Source organism: Salvelinus sp. IW2-2015, linkage group LG31, assembly GCF_002910315.2.
Source record: "Salvelinus sp. IW2-2015 linkage group LG31, ASM291031v2, whole genome shotgun sequence".
In the NCBI taxonomy this organism is placed as follows: domain Eukaryota; kingdom Metazoa; phylum Chordata; class Actinopteri; order Salmoniformes; family Salmonidae; genus Salvelinus; species Salvelinus sp. IW2-2015.
Window position 1 is genome coordinate 3236312 of NC_036870.1, and position 14338 is coordinate 3250649.

At 42.8% G+C, this 14338-nt stretch overlaps 1 protein-coding gene across 1 annotated transcript in view; it reads right to left on the bottom strand.

The window, feature by feature from the left end:
- LOC111955453 (oxysterol-binding protein-related protein 10) overlaps positions 1–14338 on the bottom strand; it is a 136565-nt gene that overhangs the window by 90767 nt on the left and 31460 nt on the right. The window contains exons 2-3 of the mRNA XM_070436443.1: positions 13138–13313; positions 3130–3209 (exon numbers count right to left, since the gene is read on the bottom strand). Coding sequence (XP_070292544.1) covers positions 3130–3209; positions 13138–13313 — 256 coding nt within the window. The remainder of the gene's footprint in view (positions 1–3129; positions 3210–13137; positions 13314–14338) is intronic.

Below are 14338 nucleotides of genomic sequence, written 5' to 3' on the forward strand. Positions count from 1 at the left end.
ACCAAGGGAACACTGAAATGTTCCTGAGTGGCCTAGTTACAGTTTAGACTTAAAATGCCTTGAATATCTATGGCACGACTTGAAAATAGCAATGATCATCAACCAACTTGACAGAACTTACCCAAAACGACTCACAGCTGTAACTGCTACTAAGGTGATTCTAACATGTACTGACTCAGGGGTGTGAATACTTATGTAAATGAGATATTTCTGTATTTAATTTTCACAAATTTGCAAAAATMTGTCATTATGGGGTATTGCGTGTAGATGGATGAGACAAAACAATCTAAATTAATCAATTTTGAAATCAGGTTGTAACACGACAAAACGTGTAGTAAGTCAAGGGTACTGAATACCCTGCATTCGGAAGGTATTCAGACTACTTGACTTACAGCCTTACTTTAAAATGTATTTAAAAAATTAAAAATCCCCTCATCAATCTACACACAATACCCCATAATTACAAAGCAAAAACTGCTTTTTAATAAATGTTTTCAAATGTATACATTACCAGTCAAAAGTTTGGACACACCTACTCATTCAAGGGTTTTTTCTTAATTTGTACTATTTTATACATTGTAGAATAATAGTGAAGACCTCCAAACTATGAAATAACACATGGAATCATGTAGTAAACAAAAAAAAGTGTTAAACAAATAAAAACGTTATATTTTATATTCTTCAAAGTAGCCACCCTTTGCCTTGATGACAGTTTTGCACACTTGACCTTCTCTCAACCAGCTTCACCTGGAATGCTTTTCCAACATTCTTGAAGGAGTTCCCACATATGCTGAGCACTTGTTGGCTGCTTTTCCTTCACTCTGCAGTAGAACTCATCCCAAACCATCTCAATTGGGTCGAGGTCGGGTGATTGTGGAGACCAAGTCATCGGATGCAGCACTCCATCACTCTCGTTCTTGGTCAAATAGCCCTTACACAGCCTGGAGGTGTTGGCTCAAATGCATTAAGAAGGAAAGAAATTCCACAAAGGCACACCTGTTAATTGAAATGCATTCCAGGTGACTACTTCATGAAGATGGTTGAGAGAATGCCAAGAATGTGCAAAGCTGTCATCAAGGCAAAGGGTAGCTACTTTGAAAAATGTGTTTCACACTTATTTGGTTACTACATGATTCCATATGTGTTATTTCATAGTTTTGAGGTCTTATCTATTATCATACAATATAGAAAATAGTAAAAAATAAAGAAAAACCCTTGAATGAGTAYGTGTGTCCAAACTTTGGACTGGTACTGTATTTATATATATTTTTTAATGGAAATATCACATTTACGTAAATATTCAGACCCTTTACTCACTACTTTGTTGAAGCWCCTTTGGCAGCGATTACAACTTTGAGTCTTCTTGGGTATGACACTACTAGATTGGCACACCTGTATTTGGGGCTTTTCTCCKATTCTTCTCTGCAGATCCTCTCAAGCTCTGTCAAGTTGGATGGGGAGCGTCACTGCACAGCTATTTTCAGGTCTCTCCAGAGATGTTTGATCGGGTTCAAGTCCGGGCTCTGGCTGGGCCACTCAAGAACATTCAGAGACTTGTCCCGAAGCCACTCCTGTGTTGTRTTGGCTGTGTGCTMAGGGTCGTTGTCCTGTTGGAAGGAGAACCTTGGCCTCAGTCTGAGTGCTTTGGAGCAGGTTTTCATCAAGGATCTCTGTACTTTGCTCCGTTCATCTTTTCCTTGATCCTGACTGGTCTTCCAATACTTGCCGCTGAAAATCATCCCCACAGCATGATGCTTCCACCACCATGCTTCACTGTAGTCATGGTGCCAGGTTTCCTCCAGACTTAACACGTGGCATTCATGGGCCTGACAGTCCTTTAGGTGCCTTTTGGCAAACTCCAAGCGGGCTGTCAGTGGCTCCCGTCTGGCCACTCTACCATAAAGGCCTGATTGGTGGAGTGGTGCAGATATGGTTGTCCTTCTGGAAGGTTCTCCCATCTCCACAGAGTAACTTTGGAGCTCTGTCAGAGTGACTAGGGTTCTTGGTCACCTCCCTGACCAAAGCCCTTTTCCCCCGATTGCTCAGTTTGGCCGAGTGGCCAGCTCTAGGAAGAATCTTGGTGGTTCCAAACTGTGTTCTTGGGGACACAGTTTCTTGGGGACTTTCAATGCTGCACATTTTTTGGTACCCTTCCCTAGATCGTTCCCTCGACACAATCCTGTCTCGGAGCTCCCCGGACAATTCCTTCGACCTCATGGCTTGGTTTTTGCTCTGACATGCACTGTCAGSTGTGGGACCTTATATAGACAGGTGTGTGCGCCTTTCTAAATTATGTCCAATCAATTTAATTTACCACAGGTGGACTACAATCAAGTTGTAGAAATATCTCAAGGATGATCAATGGAAACAGGATGCACCGGAGCTCAATTTTGAGTCTCATAGCAAAAGGTCTGAATATTTATGTGAATAAGTTATTTCAGTCTTTAATTTTTAATACATTTGCKAATATTTCTAAAAAACWGATTTTGCTGCGTCATGATTGATGAYTAAAATTGACAAAAAATAAGGCTTATTCTATTTTAGAATAAGGCTGTAAAGTAACAAAATGTGMGAAAAGGTGTCTGAATACCTTCCYAATGCACTGTATATGAATGATATCTATTTTTTTGCCTGCTGTGTGCATTGAGGCTGCAGGAAAGCGAAATATTTCCAAAATCCAACCYCTATAGAAAAGAGCATTTGCTGTGTGCCAACAATGCACCCAACAACAACACAGTGGTTTGAAACAAAATCTCACAACCACAAAGCTGCTTTCTCAAACTACAGCCTTTCTCCCACTCCTGACCCCTACACTAATACCATAGTTGTCCATTCAAGCCCTTTGTCCAAAGCCATATTAACAGKAATTTCATTTCCTCCAAAGTGCCTGAACCCAAGTAATTATAGAAATCTGAACTGTGCTTACAGAAGAGGGAAATGCCTGCGATGCGATTTGTAAACTCAGTGGTATATTCATCTCTAAGGGGAAGTCAAGGCTTCCCTGTCACTGCACGGCTCTTCCTTAGGGACATATGCCAGGAGCTTAGTTGTGACTGCAGTGTGTATGTGTGTGTGTGTGTGTGTGTGTGTGTGTGTGTGTGTGTGTGTGTGTGTACGCGTTGTAAACACCTTGGCACTGCTGTCGGAGTGGCGTCTGGCACATGCTTGGAGTTGGTTCATCCAGAACCGCTGCTCTTTGGCGTCGGATGCTACGGAGAAACAAAAGGAGAGAATCAAATGTTCATTTCCGATAACCATCATCAACACAATAGGAGAAATAGGACATCATCATTACACGAGTTCATGGTCACGTCAATAGATAGTCATCACAAAATGTATGTCATTATGTATTGCATATCACATTTCAGATTGACATCCAATTTGTGGCTAACACATTATCAACCAACGTGCTGTGTATTCTATTAAAGGGTCAGGGTATGCATCAGTGTCTGTGTGAGGAGCACTCACAGGCCCAAAGACAGCCTGCTATTTAAACACCAACCATGTAAAAAAGTGACTCACTGGTAGGGCTGTTGCAGTGACCGTATTACCGCCACACRGGTAGTCATGACCACAGTAAAATTATGCAATCTGGACACGTGCTGGTAGTCAGGTCGCTGACCTCACTGTYWATCACCTCACTGTGATTGATCAATATAAAGAAAGAAGTTCAACAACAGGTTGAAACTGAGTGGAAAACATGGTTGTTGTCGARGTTGTTTCAAAGCCTAACAACGAAATGGACAGAGCTTTCTAGGGTGATTCATAAAAATTATCATACGCATATTAGAGCTCATGCACATACAGTTGAAGTCGGAAGTTTACATACACCTTAGCCAAATTTAAACTCATACCAAATTTWAACTCAGTTTTTCACAATTGTCTCTCAAAGCACTTCATGATGACGGAAGTGAGTGCTATGGGGCGATAGTCATTTAGCTCAGTTACCTTAGCTTTCTTGGGAACAGGAACAATGGTGGCCCTCTTGAAGCATGTGGGAACAATAGACTGGGATAGAGATTGATTGAATATGTCCGTAAACATACCGCCCAGCTGGTCTGTGCGTGCTCTGAGGACGCGGCTAGGGATGCCATCTGGGCCGGCAGCCTTGCGAGGGTTAACACGTTTAAATGTTTTACTCACGATGGCTGCGGTGAAGGAGAGCCCGCAGGTTTTGGTAGTGGGCCATGTCAGTGGCACTGTATTGTCCTCAAAGCGAGCAAAGAAGTTGTTTAATTTGTCTGGGAGCAAGACTTCGATGTCCGCGACATGGATGGTTTTCTTTTTGTAATCCGTGATTGACTGTAGACCCTGCCACATACGTCCCGTGTCTGAGCCGTTGAATTTCGACTCTACTTTGTCTCTATACTGACGCTTAGCTTGTTTGATTGCCTTGCGGATGAAATAGCTACACTGTTTGTATTCGGTCATGTTTTCGGCCGCCTTGCCATGATTAAAAGCAGTGGTTCACGCTTTCAGTTTTGCTGTGATACTACCATAAATCCACAGTTTCTGGTTGGGGAAGGTTTTAATAGTCACCGCGGGTACAACATCACTGATGCACTTGCTAATAAACTCACTCACCGAATCAGCGTATACATCAATGTTGTTGTCTGAGGCTATCCGGAACAGACCACGTGGTCCCAGACCACGTGATCGAAGCAATCTTGAAGCGTGGATTCAGATTGGTTGGACCAGCGTTGACCAGACCTGAGCGTTTCCTGTTTTAGTTTCTGTCTATAGACTGGGAGCAACAAAATGGAGTCGTGGTCAGATTTTCGGAAAGGAGGGCGAGGGAGGGGTTTGTATGCGTCGAGGAAGTTAGAGTAGCAATGATCCAGAATGCTGCCAGCCCGGGTTGCACATTCGATATGCTGATAAAATTTAGGGAGCCTCGTTTTCAGACTAGCTTTGTTAAAATTACCAGCTACAATAAATGCAGCCTCAGGATGTGGTTTCCAGTTTACATTGAGTCCAATGAAGTTCTTTCAGCGCCGTCGAGGTGTCTGCTTGGGGGGATATACACGGCTGTGATTATAATCGAAGAGAATTCTCTTGGTAGATAATGTGGTCGGCATTTGATTGTAAGGAATTCTAGGTCAGGTGAACAAAAGGACTTGAGTTCCTGTATGTTAWTATGATCACACCACGACTCGTTAATCATAAGGCATACACCCCCGCCCTCCTTCTTACCAGAGAGATGTTTGTTTCTGTCGGCGTGATGCGTGAAGAAACCGTGTGGCTGTACTGACTCCGATAACATATCCCGAGTGAGCCATGTTTCCGTGAAACAGAGACTGTTACAATCTCTGATGTCTCTCTGGAAGGCAACCCTTGCTCGAATTTCGTCTACCTTGTTGTCAAGAGACTGGACATTGGCGAGTAGTATCCTTGGGAGCGGTGAGCGATGTGCCCGTCTACGGAGCCTGACCAGAAGACCGCTCCGTCTGCCCCTTCTGCGGCGCCGATGTTTTGGGTTGCCTAKTGGGATCCGATCCATTGTCCTGGGTGGTGGTCCAAACAAAGGATCCGCTTCAGGAAAGTCGTATTCCTGGTCGTAATGTTGGTAAGTTGATGTTGCTCTAATAGTTCTTCCCGGCTGTATGTAATAAGACTTACGATTTCCTGGGCTAACAGCGTAAGAAATAATACATAAAACAAAATACTGCATAGTTTCCTAAAAATGCGAAGCGACACTCTGTCGGCGCCAACAACTCCCTATGCCTTCATTAACAACACTGTTTCACGACGCATCAGTGACATGGCAGGAGATGTTTTGAAACAATTACTGCTTCGCATACAAGCCAGATAATTCCATGTGTTACAGCTGGATGAGTCAACAGATGTGGCGGGCCTGGCACAGCTCCTGGTATATGTCCGTTACGTTTATGGGGGGTCAATTAAGGAAGACATCCTCTTCTGKAAACCACTGGAAACCAGGACAGCAGGAGAGGATATTTTTAAAGTACTGGACAGCTTTGTGACAAATGGACTTCGGTGGTCAAGATGTGTTGGTACTGATGGTGCAAAAGCCATGAAAGGGAGACATAGTGGAGTGGTAATGCAGTGCAAGCAGTTGCTCCCGACGCCACTTGGGWACACTGCAGCATCCACGAYAGGCTCTTGCTGCCAAGGGAATGCCTGACAGCTTGAAAGACGTTTTGGACACTACAGTGAAAATGGTTAACTTTGTTAAAGCAAGGCCCCTGAACTCTCGTGTATCTTCTGCACTATGCAATGATATGGGTAGCGACCATGTAACGCTTTTACAACATACAGAAGTGCGCTGGTTATCAAGGGGCAAAGTATTGACACGAGCTTAAAGTTTTCTTTACTGACCATAATTTTCACTTGTCTGACCGCTTGCATGATGACGAGTTTCTCACACGACTGACCTACCTGGGTGATGTATTTTCTCGCCTGAATGATCTGAATCTAAGATTACAGGGACTCTCGGCAACTATATTCAATGTGCGGAACAAAATTGAGGCTATGATTAAGAGAAGCTCTTCTCTGTCTGCATTAACAAAGACAACACAGGTCTTTCCATCATTGTATGATATTTTTGTGTGCAAATGAACTCAAACTTACGAACAATGTCAAATGCGATATAYCGAAACACCTGAGTGGGTTGGGTGCGCAATTATGCAGGTACTTTCCCGAAACGGATGACACAAACAACTGGATTCGTTATCCCTTTCATGCCCTGCCTCCAGTCCACTTACTGYTATCTGAACAAGAGAGCCTCATCAAAATTGCAACAAGCGGCTCTTTGAAAATTCTATTTAAATCAGAAGCCACTGTCAGATTTCTGGATTGGGCTGTGCTCAGAGTATCCTGCCTTGGCAAATCGCGCTGTTAAGACACTGATGCCCTTTGCAACCACATACCTATGTGAGAGTGGATTCTCGGCCCTCACTAGCATGAAAACTAAATACAGGCACAGACTGTGTGTGGAAAACTATTTAAGACAGACTATCCAATACAACATTGCAGAGTTACAGTATGTGCATCCTTTCAAGCACGCCCTTCTCATTAATCTGTGGTGAGTTATTCACAATTTTTGATGAACAAATAAGGTTTTATATGTAAGATGGTTAAATAAAGAGCAAAATGATTGATTATTATTATTTGTACCCTGGTCCTATAAGAGCTCTTTGTCACTTCCCACGAGCCGGGTTGTGACAAAAGCTCACACTCATTATTATGTTTAATAAATGTATYTGTGTGGCAGGCTTACAATGAAGGCAAAAAACAACATTTGAGGGTGCGCTGACCCTGGTGCTAGAGGAGGTACGCAGCTGGAGGTTGAATGTTTGAAGGGGTACGGGACTACATAAATTCTGGGAACCACTGGTCTAGACTATCTAGACCAATTGGGCTGATCATTCTGACTGACTGGTAAAACTTTAGTTCAAGAGTAATTCAGCATCTCAACCTATTCTGTGAGATACAATTTAATATTATGTACCCAAGTCTCAAGTCCCCATCCATGGAGAAAATAGTAGTGATTAACTGAAACAATGGGCAGGTTGATCATGAAGGGTGAAGTGCTGAATGTTAAATCTATTCATGTGAGTTAAGCTCGAGAACGAGTCGTTTCTTGGAATGATAATGGCCTCAATTTGAGCACTGTGACATGAGTGTCTGTCAATCACTTAAGGCCTTCACTGTTTTTCAAGCACCCGAAATGTCGCTTGAGTGAAGAGGCACGAGAAGGACACTAGGACAGATTCAGAGACACATACACACAGACGAATGTCAATGTGAAACTTAAAACAGTACCTTCTCCAGCGAATAGCTCCTCTGCTCTCAAGAGAAGGCTCTATTCATGCAGGCTATTCCTAATGAAACACCTGCACTGTCAGTCTGTTAAGACCCCCCCCCCCCCAATTGATTCCTTCTACACCATAAACATATCTTTTCCTTTCAAAACGTCTCAGTTTAGAGTCTGCGACGCATTTAGATCAGCAATTTTGTGTCTTGATTTACACAGGCTATGCCGGGATTGTACATAATTAGCTATCTGTAACGAACAGAGGTGGATCTGGCAGAGTACCTGTTTTGAATGATGAAAAGGACGCAAAGTCTCTAACATGAGCTATTTGCACACTAATCATTACTTAGCGAAGACCAGGTCGTTCTTGTGCTCATTCTAAAAAGGTAACCTATTTAGTTAAAAAAAGGTCCCTGGTTTGGAGTTGGAAGGCTGGCGGTTCCATTCAGTTTTGGAAAATGAGAACAAGCAGCACAACACAGRCCTACCCATTTACAAATGAGCAACTAGTACTACTCAACAATGCTCTACACATCCCTTTTTTTAAATAACAATATCTCTGCGTTTCAATAAGGTCAACATGCGCTTCAATGTAGACTCTCAAGAGGGCACTAATGTCTATCCATTGCCATTCAAGTACTACACCATGACCACGTAATTACACTGCTGCTAATGACAATGACTGAATGGATGTTGTTGGCTATAATAATACGATCATGGGAACTCGTAGGGGGATCTGATTAAGGTGAAGAGATAATATGACAGGGCAGCGCTCTGAATATGTACTTCATAACTGATAGTGATGGAAGTTAAGTTAAACATGACTACTATGGGACAGTAGGGATTATTGCAGTTGCTGGGAAGAACATTGTAAAGCCCCGYGCTTATTCTACGCAGTGGCCGCTCGCAAAAATGTAATGTATGTAGTAGGGCTGCACAATTCATCAAATTCACATCGAAATCGCAATATTGACATGCACAATATCCATACTGCAAGAGATCCATAATCACACCCATTAAAACACCACTATGCCACGTGAGACATCCGTTTTTCCTAGTTTACTCCGTTTGTCATCTCATTCCCTCACCTCTTGTGGCTGCTTCCCAAACAGGCCAAGTTCCACCCCCTCTCAATCAAGCAGCGCAGTTCCTCCTCACTGTTAAGATTCACTAGAAGTTGTTCTATTAAGACAAAAGCTGTTCTGTTCGGTCAAATGCAGTAAACAAATTGTTCCAAAAAAGAACGATGCTGCTTTCCACTTTGCTTCTTAATATAAATCATTCCATTTCAATGATTCCAACAATTCACCCAAGTGTTTTGATCTAAAGTGAACTGCCAAAATAAAGAAAACACTTAAGTAAATGAGGGATACAAAGTATATTGAAAGAAGGCGCTTCCACGCAGGTGTGGGTCCTGAGTTAATTAAGCAAGTAAGATCCCAACAATATCCCATTATACGGTCATGTATAAAGATGCCCAGTTGCCCATTATTTTGGCTACCGTGGCTAGATGAAGAGATCTCAGTGACTTTGAAATAGGGGTCTCAAGGGCCTCCCGGGTGGCGCAGTGGTCTAGGGCACTGCATCGCAGTGCTAGCTGCGCCACCAGAGTCTCTGGGTTCGCGCCCAGGCTCTGTCGCAGCCGGCCGCGACCGGGAGGTCGTGGGGCGCCGCACCAATTGGCATACGCGCGTCCGGGTTAGGGAGGGTTTGGCCGGTAGGGGCACATTGGTGCAGCTGGCTTCCGGGTTGGAGGCGCGCTGTGTTAAGAAGCAGTGCGGCTTGGTTGGGTTGTGCTTCGGAGGACGCATGGCTTTCGACCTTCGTCTCTCCCGAGCCCGTATGGGAGTTGTAGCGATGAGACAAGATAGTAATTACTAGCGATTGGATACCACGAAAATTGGGGAGAAAATGGGATAAAAATAAATAAATAGGGGTCTCCCAAGGGAGCATAGGGGGTTTAAAGGATGTGTGTGTGTGTGTGTGTGTTGTGTGTGTGTGTTGTGTGTGTGTGTTGTGTGTGTCTCTCTCAGGCTGCGTTTACACAGGCAGCCCAATTCTGATCTTTTTTTGACTAATTGGTCTTTTGACCAATCTGATGCGATTGATCAAAAGAGCAATTAATGGAAAAAAGATCCGAATTGGGCTGCATGTGTAAACGCAGCCTTTGTCAGCAGATCTCAACCCAATTGAACACTTACGGGAGATTCTAGAGAGACGCCTGAGACAAAGTTTTCAACCACCATCAACAAAACATCAAATGATTGAATTTCTCATGGACGTTTCAGACACTTGTGGAATCTATGCTAAGGCGCATTTAYGCTGTTCTGGCTCGTGGTGGCCCAAAGCCCTATTAAAAAGGCACACATCACACCGAATGTGGATCTAGCGTTCGTCTACRGATCGTTCAGCACACTGTGTTTTAGGGACCACCCGCTGRAGATGTCTYACTGCCGKCATTTTCGCTTGATTTTACATGTAAAATTGGTGCGCACTAGGTTCGCAAATTACGGCTGGCACTCAGTTCAGAGGTGCTAAGTATTCTCGGCTGCCACGTTGTATAAATGATTGGAGACAGGCGCAGCAATACGAAATAGGGGTTTTAATACTCCACCAAAAAATACAACATACCATGAAAGGCACGGGGACAAAGCTCAAAACAAACACAGGGATGCAACGCAAAACAAGAGAGCGAGGTTAAACCTATAATAATTACACGGGACGAGACCCGTAATAACGAGTACACAATACGCGGAGAACGAAAGCCGAAACAACAAAGCACAGGTACTCACAAGACCAGAGGAAGGAAAAGTATGTGGATATATTGAAGCAACATCTCAAGACATCAGCCAGGAAGTCGCGAATGGGTCTTCCAAATGGACAATGACCCCAAGCATACTTCCATAGTTGTGGCAAAATGGCTTTTAAGGACAACAAAGTCAAGGTGTTGGAGTGGCCATCACAAAGCCCTGACCTCAATCCTATAGAAAATATGTGGGCAGAACTGAAAAAGCGTGTGCGAGCAAGGAGGCCTACAAACCTGACTCAGTTACACCAGCTCTGTCAGGAGGAATGGGCCAAGATTCCCTCAACTTATTGTGGGAAGCTTGTGGAAGGCTACCRGAAACATTTGACCCAAGTTAAACAATTTAAAGGCAATGCTACCAAATACTAATTGAGTGTATGTAAACTTCTGACRCACTGGGAATGTGATGAAAGAAATAAAAGCTGAAAMAAATKATTCTCCCTACTATTATTCTGACATTTAACATTCTTAAAATAAAGTAGTGATCCTAACTGACCTAAGACAGGGAATTTGTACTAGGATTAAATGTCAGGAATTGTGAAAAACTGAGTTTAAATGTATTTGACTAAGGTGTATGTAAACTTCCGACTTCAACTGTAGATGTAATATGGATACTTATTATAGATGAGATTGAATTTGTTCTAGGCAATATTCAATGTTTTTTAATGTTCCATTGACCTTTTAAAATATTTTATCTTTGTCTGATTCTGCAGTGGGATTGAATCTACAGGTTGTATTTTGTTGCCATTATCACCAAAGACTCTACAAAGCATTATGCTACTTCACAATAATGTATGATATGCAGTCAGGCATCTCAATTAGCCCCCTTGAAAAGCAGTGAGAATGACTTGACCCTTATAAACACCCTTATTGTCTTATTGATTGCATCATGTGATCAACAGATTTAATTTGACATTTGATCATTCAAACATGATTCAATTCATGCTTCCCCCCCCCCCTTTTATGTCATACTCTCTGGAGCAATGAGCATGGCTCTGGGCTAAGCTCGAAACAGAATGCTCCCTCTCTTAGACTAAAACGAATTACCCTATGCTCCCTTGGTTGGATAACAGATGAAGACAGAGCCTGTGCTTTGGCACCTGTATCAGATCTCACYTAATTKCCCATGGCTTCAATACAACATTCTTAAATTCAACTTCAATGTTCGACCAAGGACACCTGGAGGGAGATTATTGGCTTGTAGAAATATGAACCTTCTCAGTGACTTGGCACTTGACAATTTGTGAAAGGGAATTCAAGTGCATCCACATCATGGAAAGAAAGGACACATTCACATCTGGGCTGTACAAATCACCCGTAAGGCGATACTAAAAAAGAGGGGTCTGTTGTTGCAGACTCGCCGAAGGTCGTTGAATAGGAAACTTGTTCCTGGTTGAACCTTGACCTTCTCCCTTCCCCATAGAGGCCCAGGGTTTCCATGACAACCTATGTGTGATTTAAGCTGCACCTACTAATCTTAGTCAACTCATGAAAAGCTGCTACACTCAAGGGGGGTGGGTATTGTTCCCCATCATTTGGTTTAACTCTGGCAAACTGAAGTTTGAAATAAAATGCCCCCATCCCAATGAAAAGAACGATTTGAAAGCCACTAAGTATCGTGTTTAGACCTTCCAAGAAATAGAACATGCACCCAACTAGCTTCTTTGATAACTAGCTTCTGTCATTTAACCTTCTTTCATTTAAGCGGTATCTAATTCCATATCTGCATTGTAGACAGTGGATCCCTGTASTCCTGCATTGATTTACTACAATGACTTATTCTCTGTGGGACTATCACTTGCTCTGAGCTCAACAGATGGATCACTACATCATCCACAGATCTAGGGCAAGTTATTCTGATAGCTCCCTTGGGGAATGTATGGGGACATTCCAGAGACMAAAGCAGAGCGACAGGTAGACTCTCGCTGAATCAGTGGATACAAGCATCAGACTAGAGCCGGGACGATGCCAGAACCGCGATACTRGTTAGTATCGTGGCAAGGGAAAAAAAACACAAAGCGGTTTTAACTTCTTTAGGAAAACAGCCCTAAGGTTGGAAACAAACATTATTTTGTCATCTAGAGTCATTTTTGTTTTTTTCAAGCTATAGCACACAATATTTTATATAGAGCAGGTTTTTAAAAGACCAAAGAGCTTMGTCTGCTTCGTGTTTTCATTTTTGACATGGGAAAAAAAACATTGCGGTACTGGTATCGTCCCAGTCCTACTTCTGACKAACTACGAAATGAAAGTTGGTAATGCAACTCATGAAATGTTTATGAAGCTAAGTTATAACATTACAGGTTCAATTTCATTATGTGCTTCTCCCAAACAAAGGGATGTTTTTCGGGCAGTTGCACAATTTAAGCTGCTCAAGTGGTATCACTATGACGTAACTGCAAAACACCCATAAAACAATGCAATCATCCCAATGTCCCCATGCAATCTCCTTTGTATGCCCAATCTCTGACTAGGCAGCATGTAAAATAAATAGTTAATATTACAACAGTTGAATTTGTGGAAGCTGAATGATTGGCAATAAGTGTCTGCGTACCTCTGAGCTTGTACAGCTCGCCATTGAATGAGTTGACGATYAACATGTGTGGTGCCTCATCACTCTGGACAACCGACGCACCGATCAGAGGCAGGGAGCCCCTGGGCTTCTGGCTCTTGCCCTGTTCATGTACAAAGTACTGCAGRTGTCCCAGCTCTGGATCCAACACAAAGTACCTGCAGGAGAGSGTGAGAGAAAAGGGAGGCATAGTGAAAGAGAAAAGAGAAGGGAAAGAGGGGAACAGAGAGGGAGATACATTTTTTTTTAGGTATTGTTTCTTTACGTCCTCATCGTTGTTTAATACTTCTGCTATTACTTTAGCAGTAATTGCAACTGCTAAGTAATACAGTCACGAGACAGAGAGAGAGAGAGAAAAAGAGAGCAAGAGACACATGCACACCAGTGGAGGAAGGGGAGGACCATCCTCCTCCTCAGTGAAATGTCTTCTTTTTTTTTTTTATAGTGAAGCACTAAAAGTTATAATTTTTAGATAAAGCTATACTAAATATATTCATATGCTACAACATAATTGATTAAAACACACTGTTATTTTGCAATGAAMGTCTATAGTAACTTCAACAGCACTCTCTAGGGTAGCACAATGGTGTAGCCGGAGGACAGCTAGCTTCTTGTCCTCCTCTGGGTACATTGACTTCAATACAAAACCTTGGAGGCTTGTAGGCCTCACCCCCTTCCATTGACCTACATGGTAATTATAACCATTTCCGGAGGAGGACTTCCAACAAATCAAAGCTTTTGCAGAAAGAACTGACATGTCCATCCAATCATAGGATTAGGATCAGAGAATGAACCTAGTGTGTTGTATTGGGGTTGTGTCGCAGAGCATTATTGGATAGAGATTGAAAAGTGATAGCTGAGCATTTCTTGGATATTATTCAATTCAAAATAGTTTTMCTTGCTTAACTTCGTGGCAAGTAGCAGTAGCTYGCTAGCTACCAGCTCGAGTGCAGTTTGCCGCCAATGCTACCGAAAATGTTGTTGACATGTACCCCTTTCATTCACTGGGGTACAGGGAAAAGGTGCAAATTAAAACCAAGGGTCGACCTCTGCCTGTGATCAGTTTCAAGAAGAATAATGAAAAGGTGAGGGCATTCACTACAAATTGGTATCAAACATATTGTAACGACCCTGGGTTRATAAGCGCYGAAATCGACTCTGCCGCTCGAGCATGCTTTTGCGG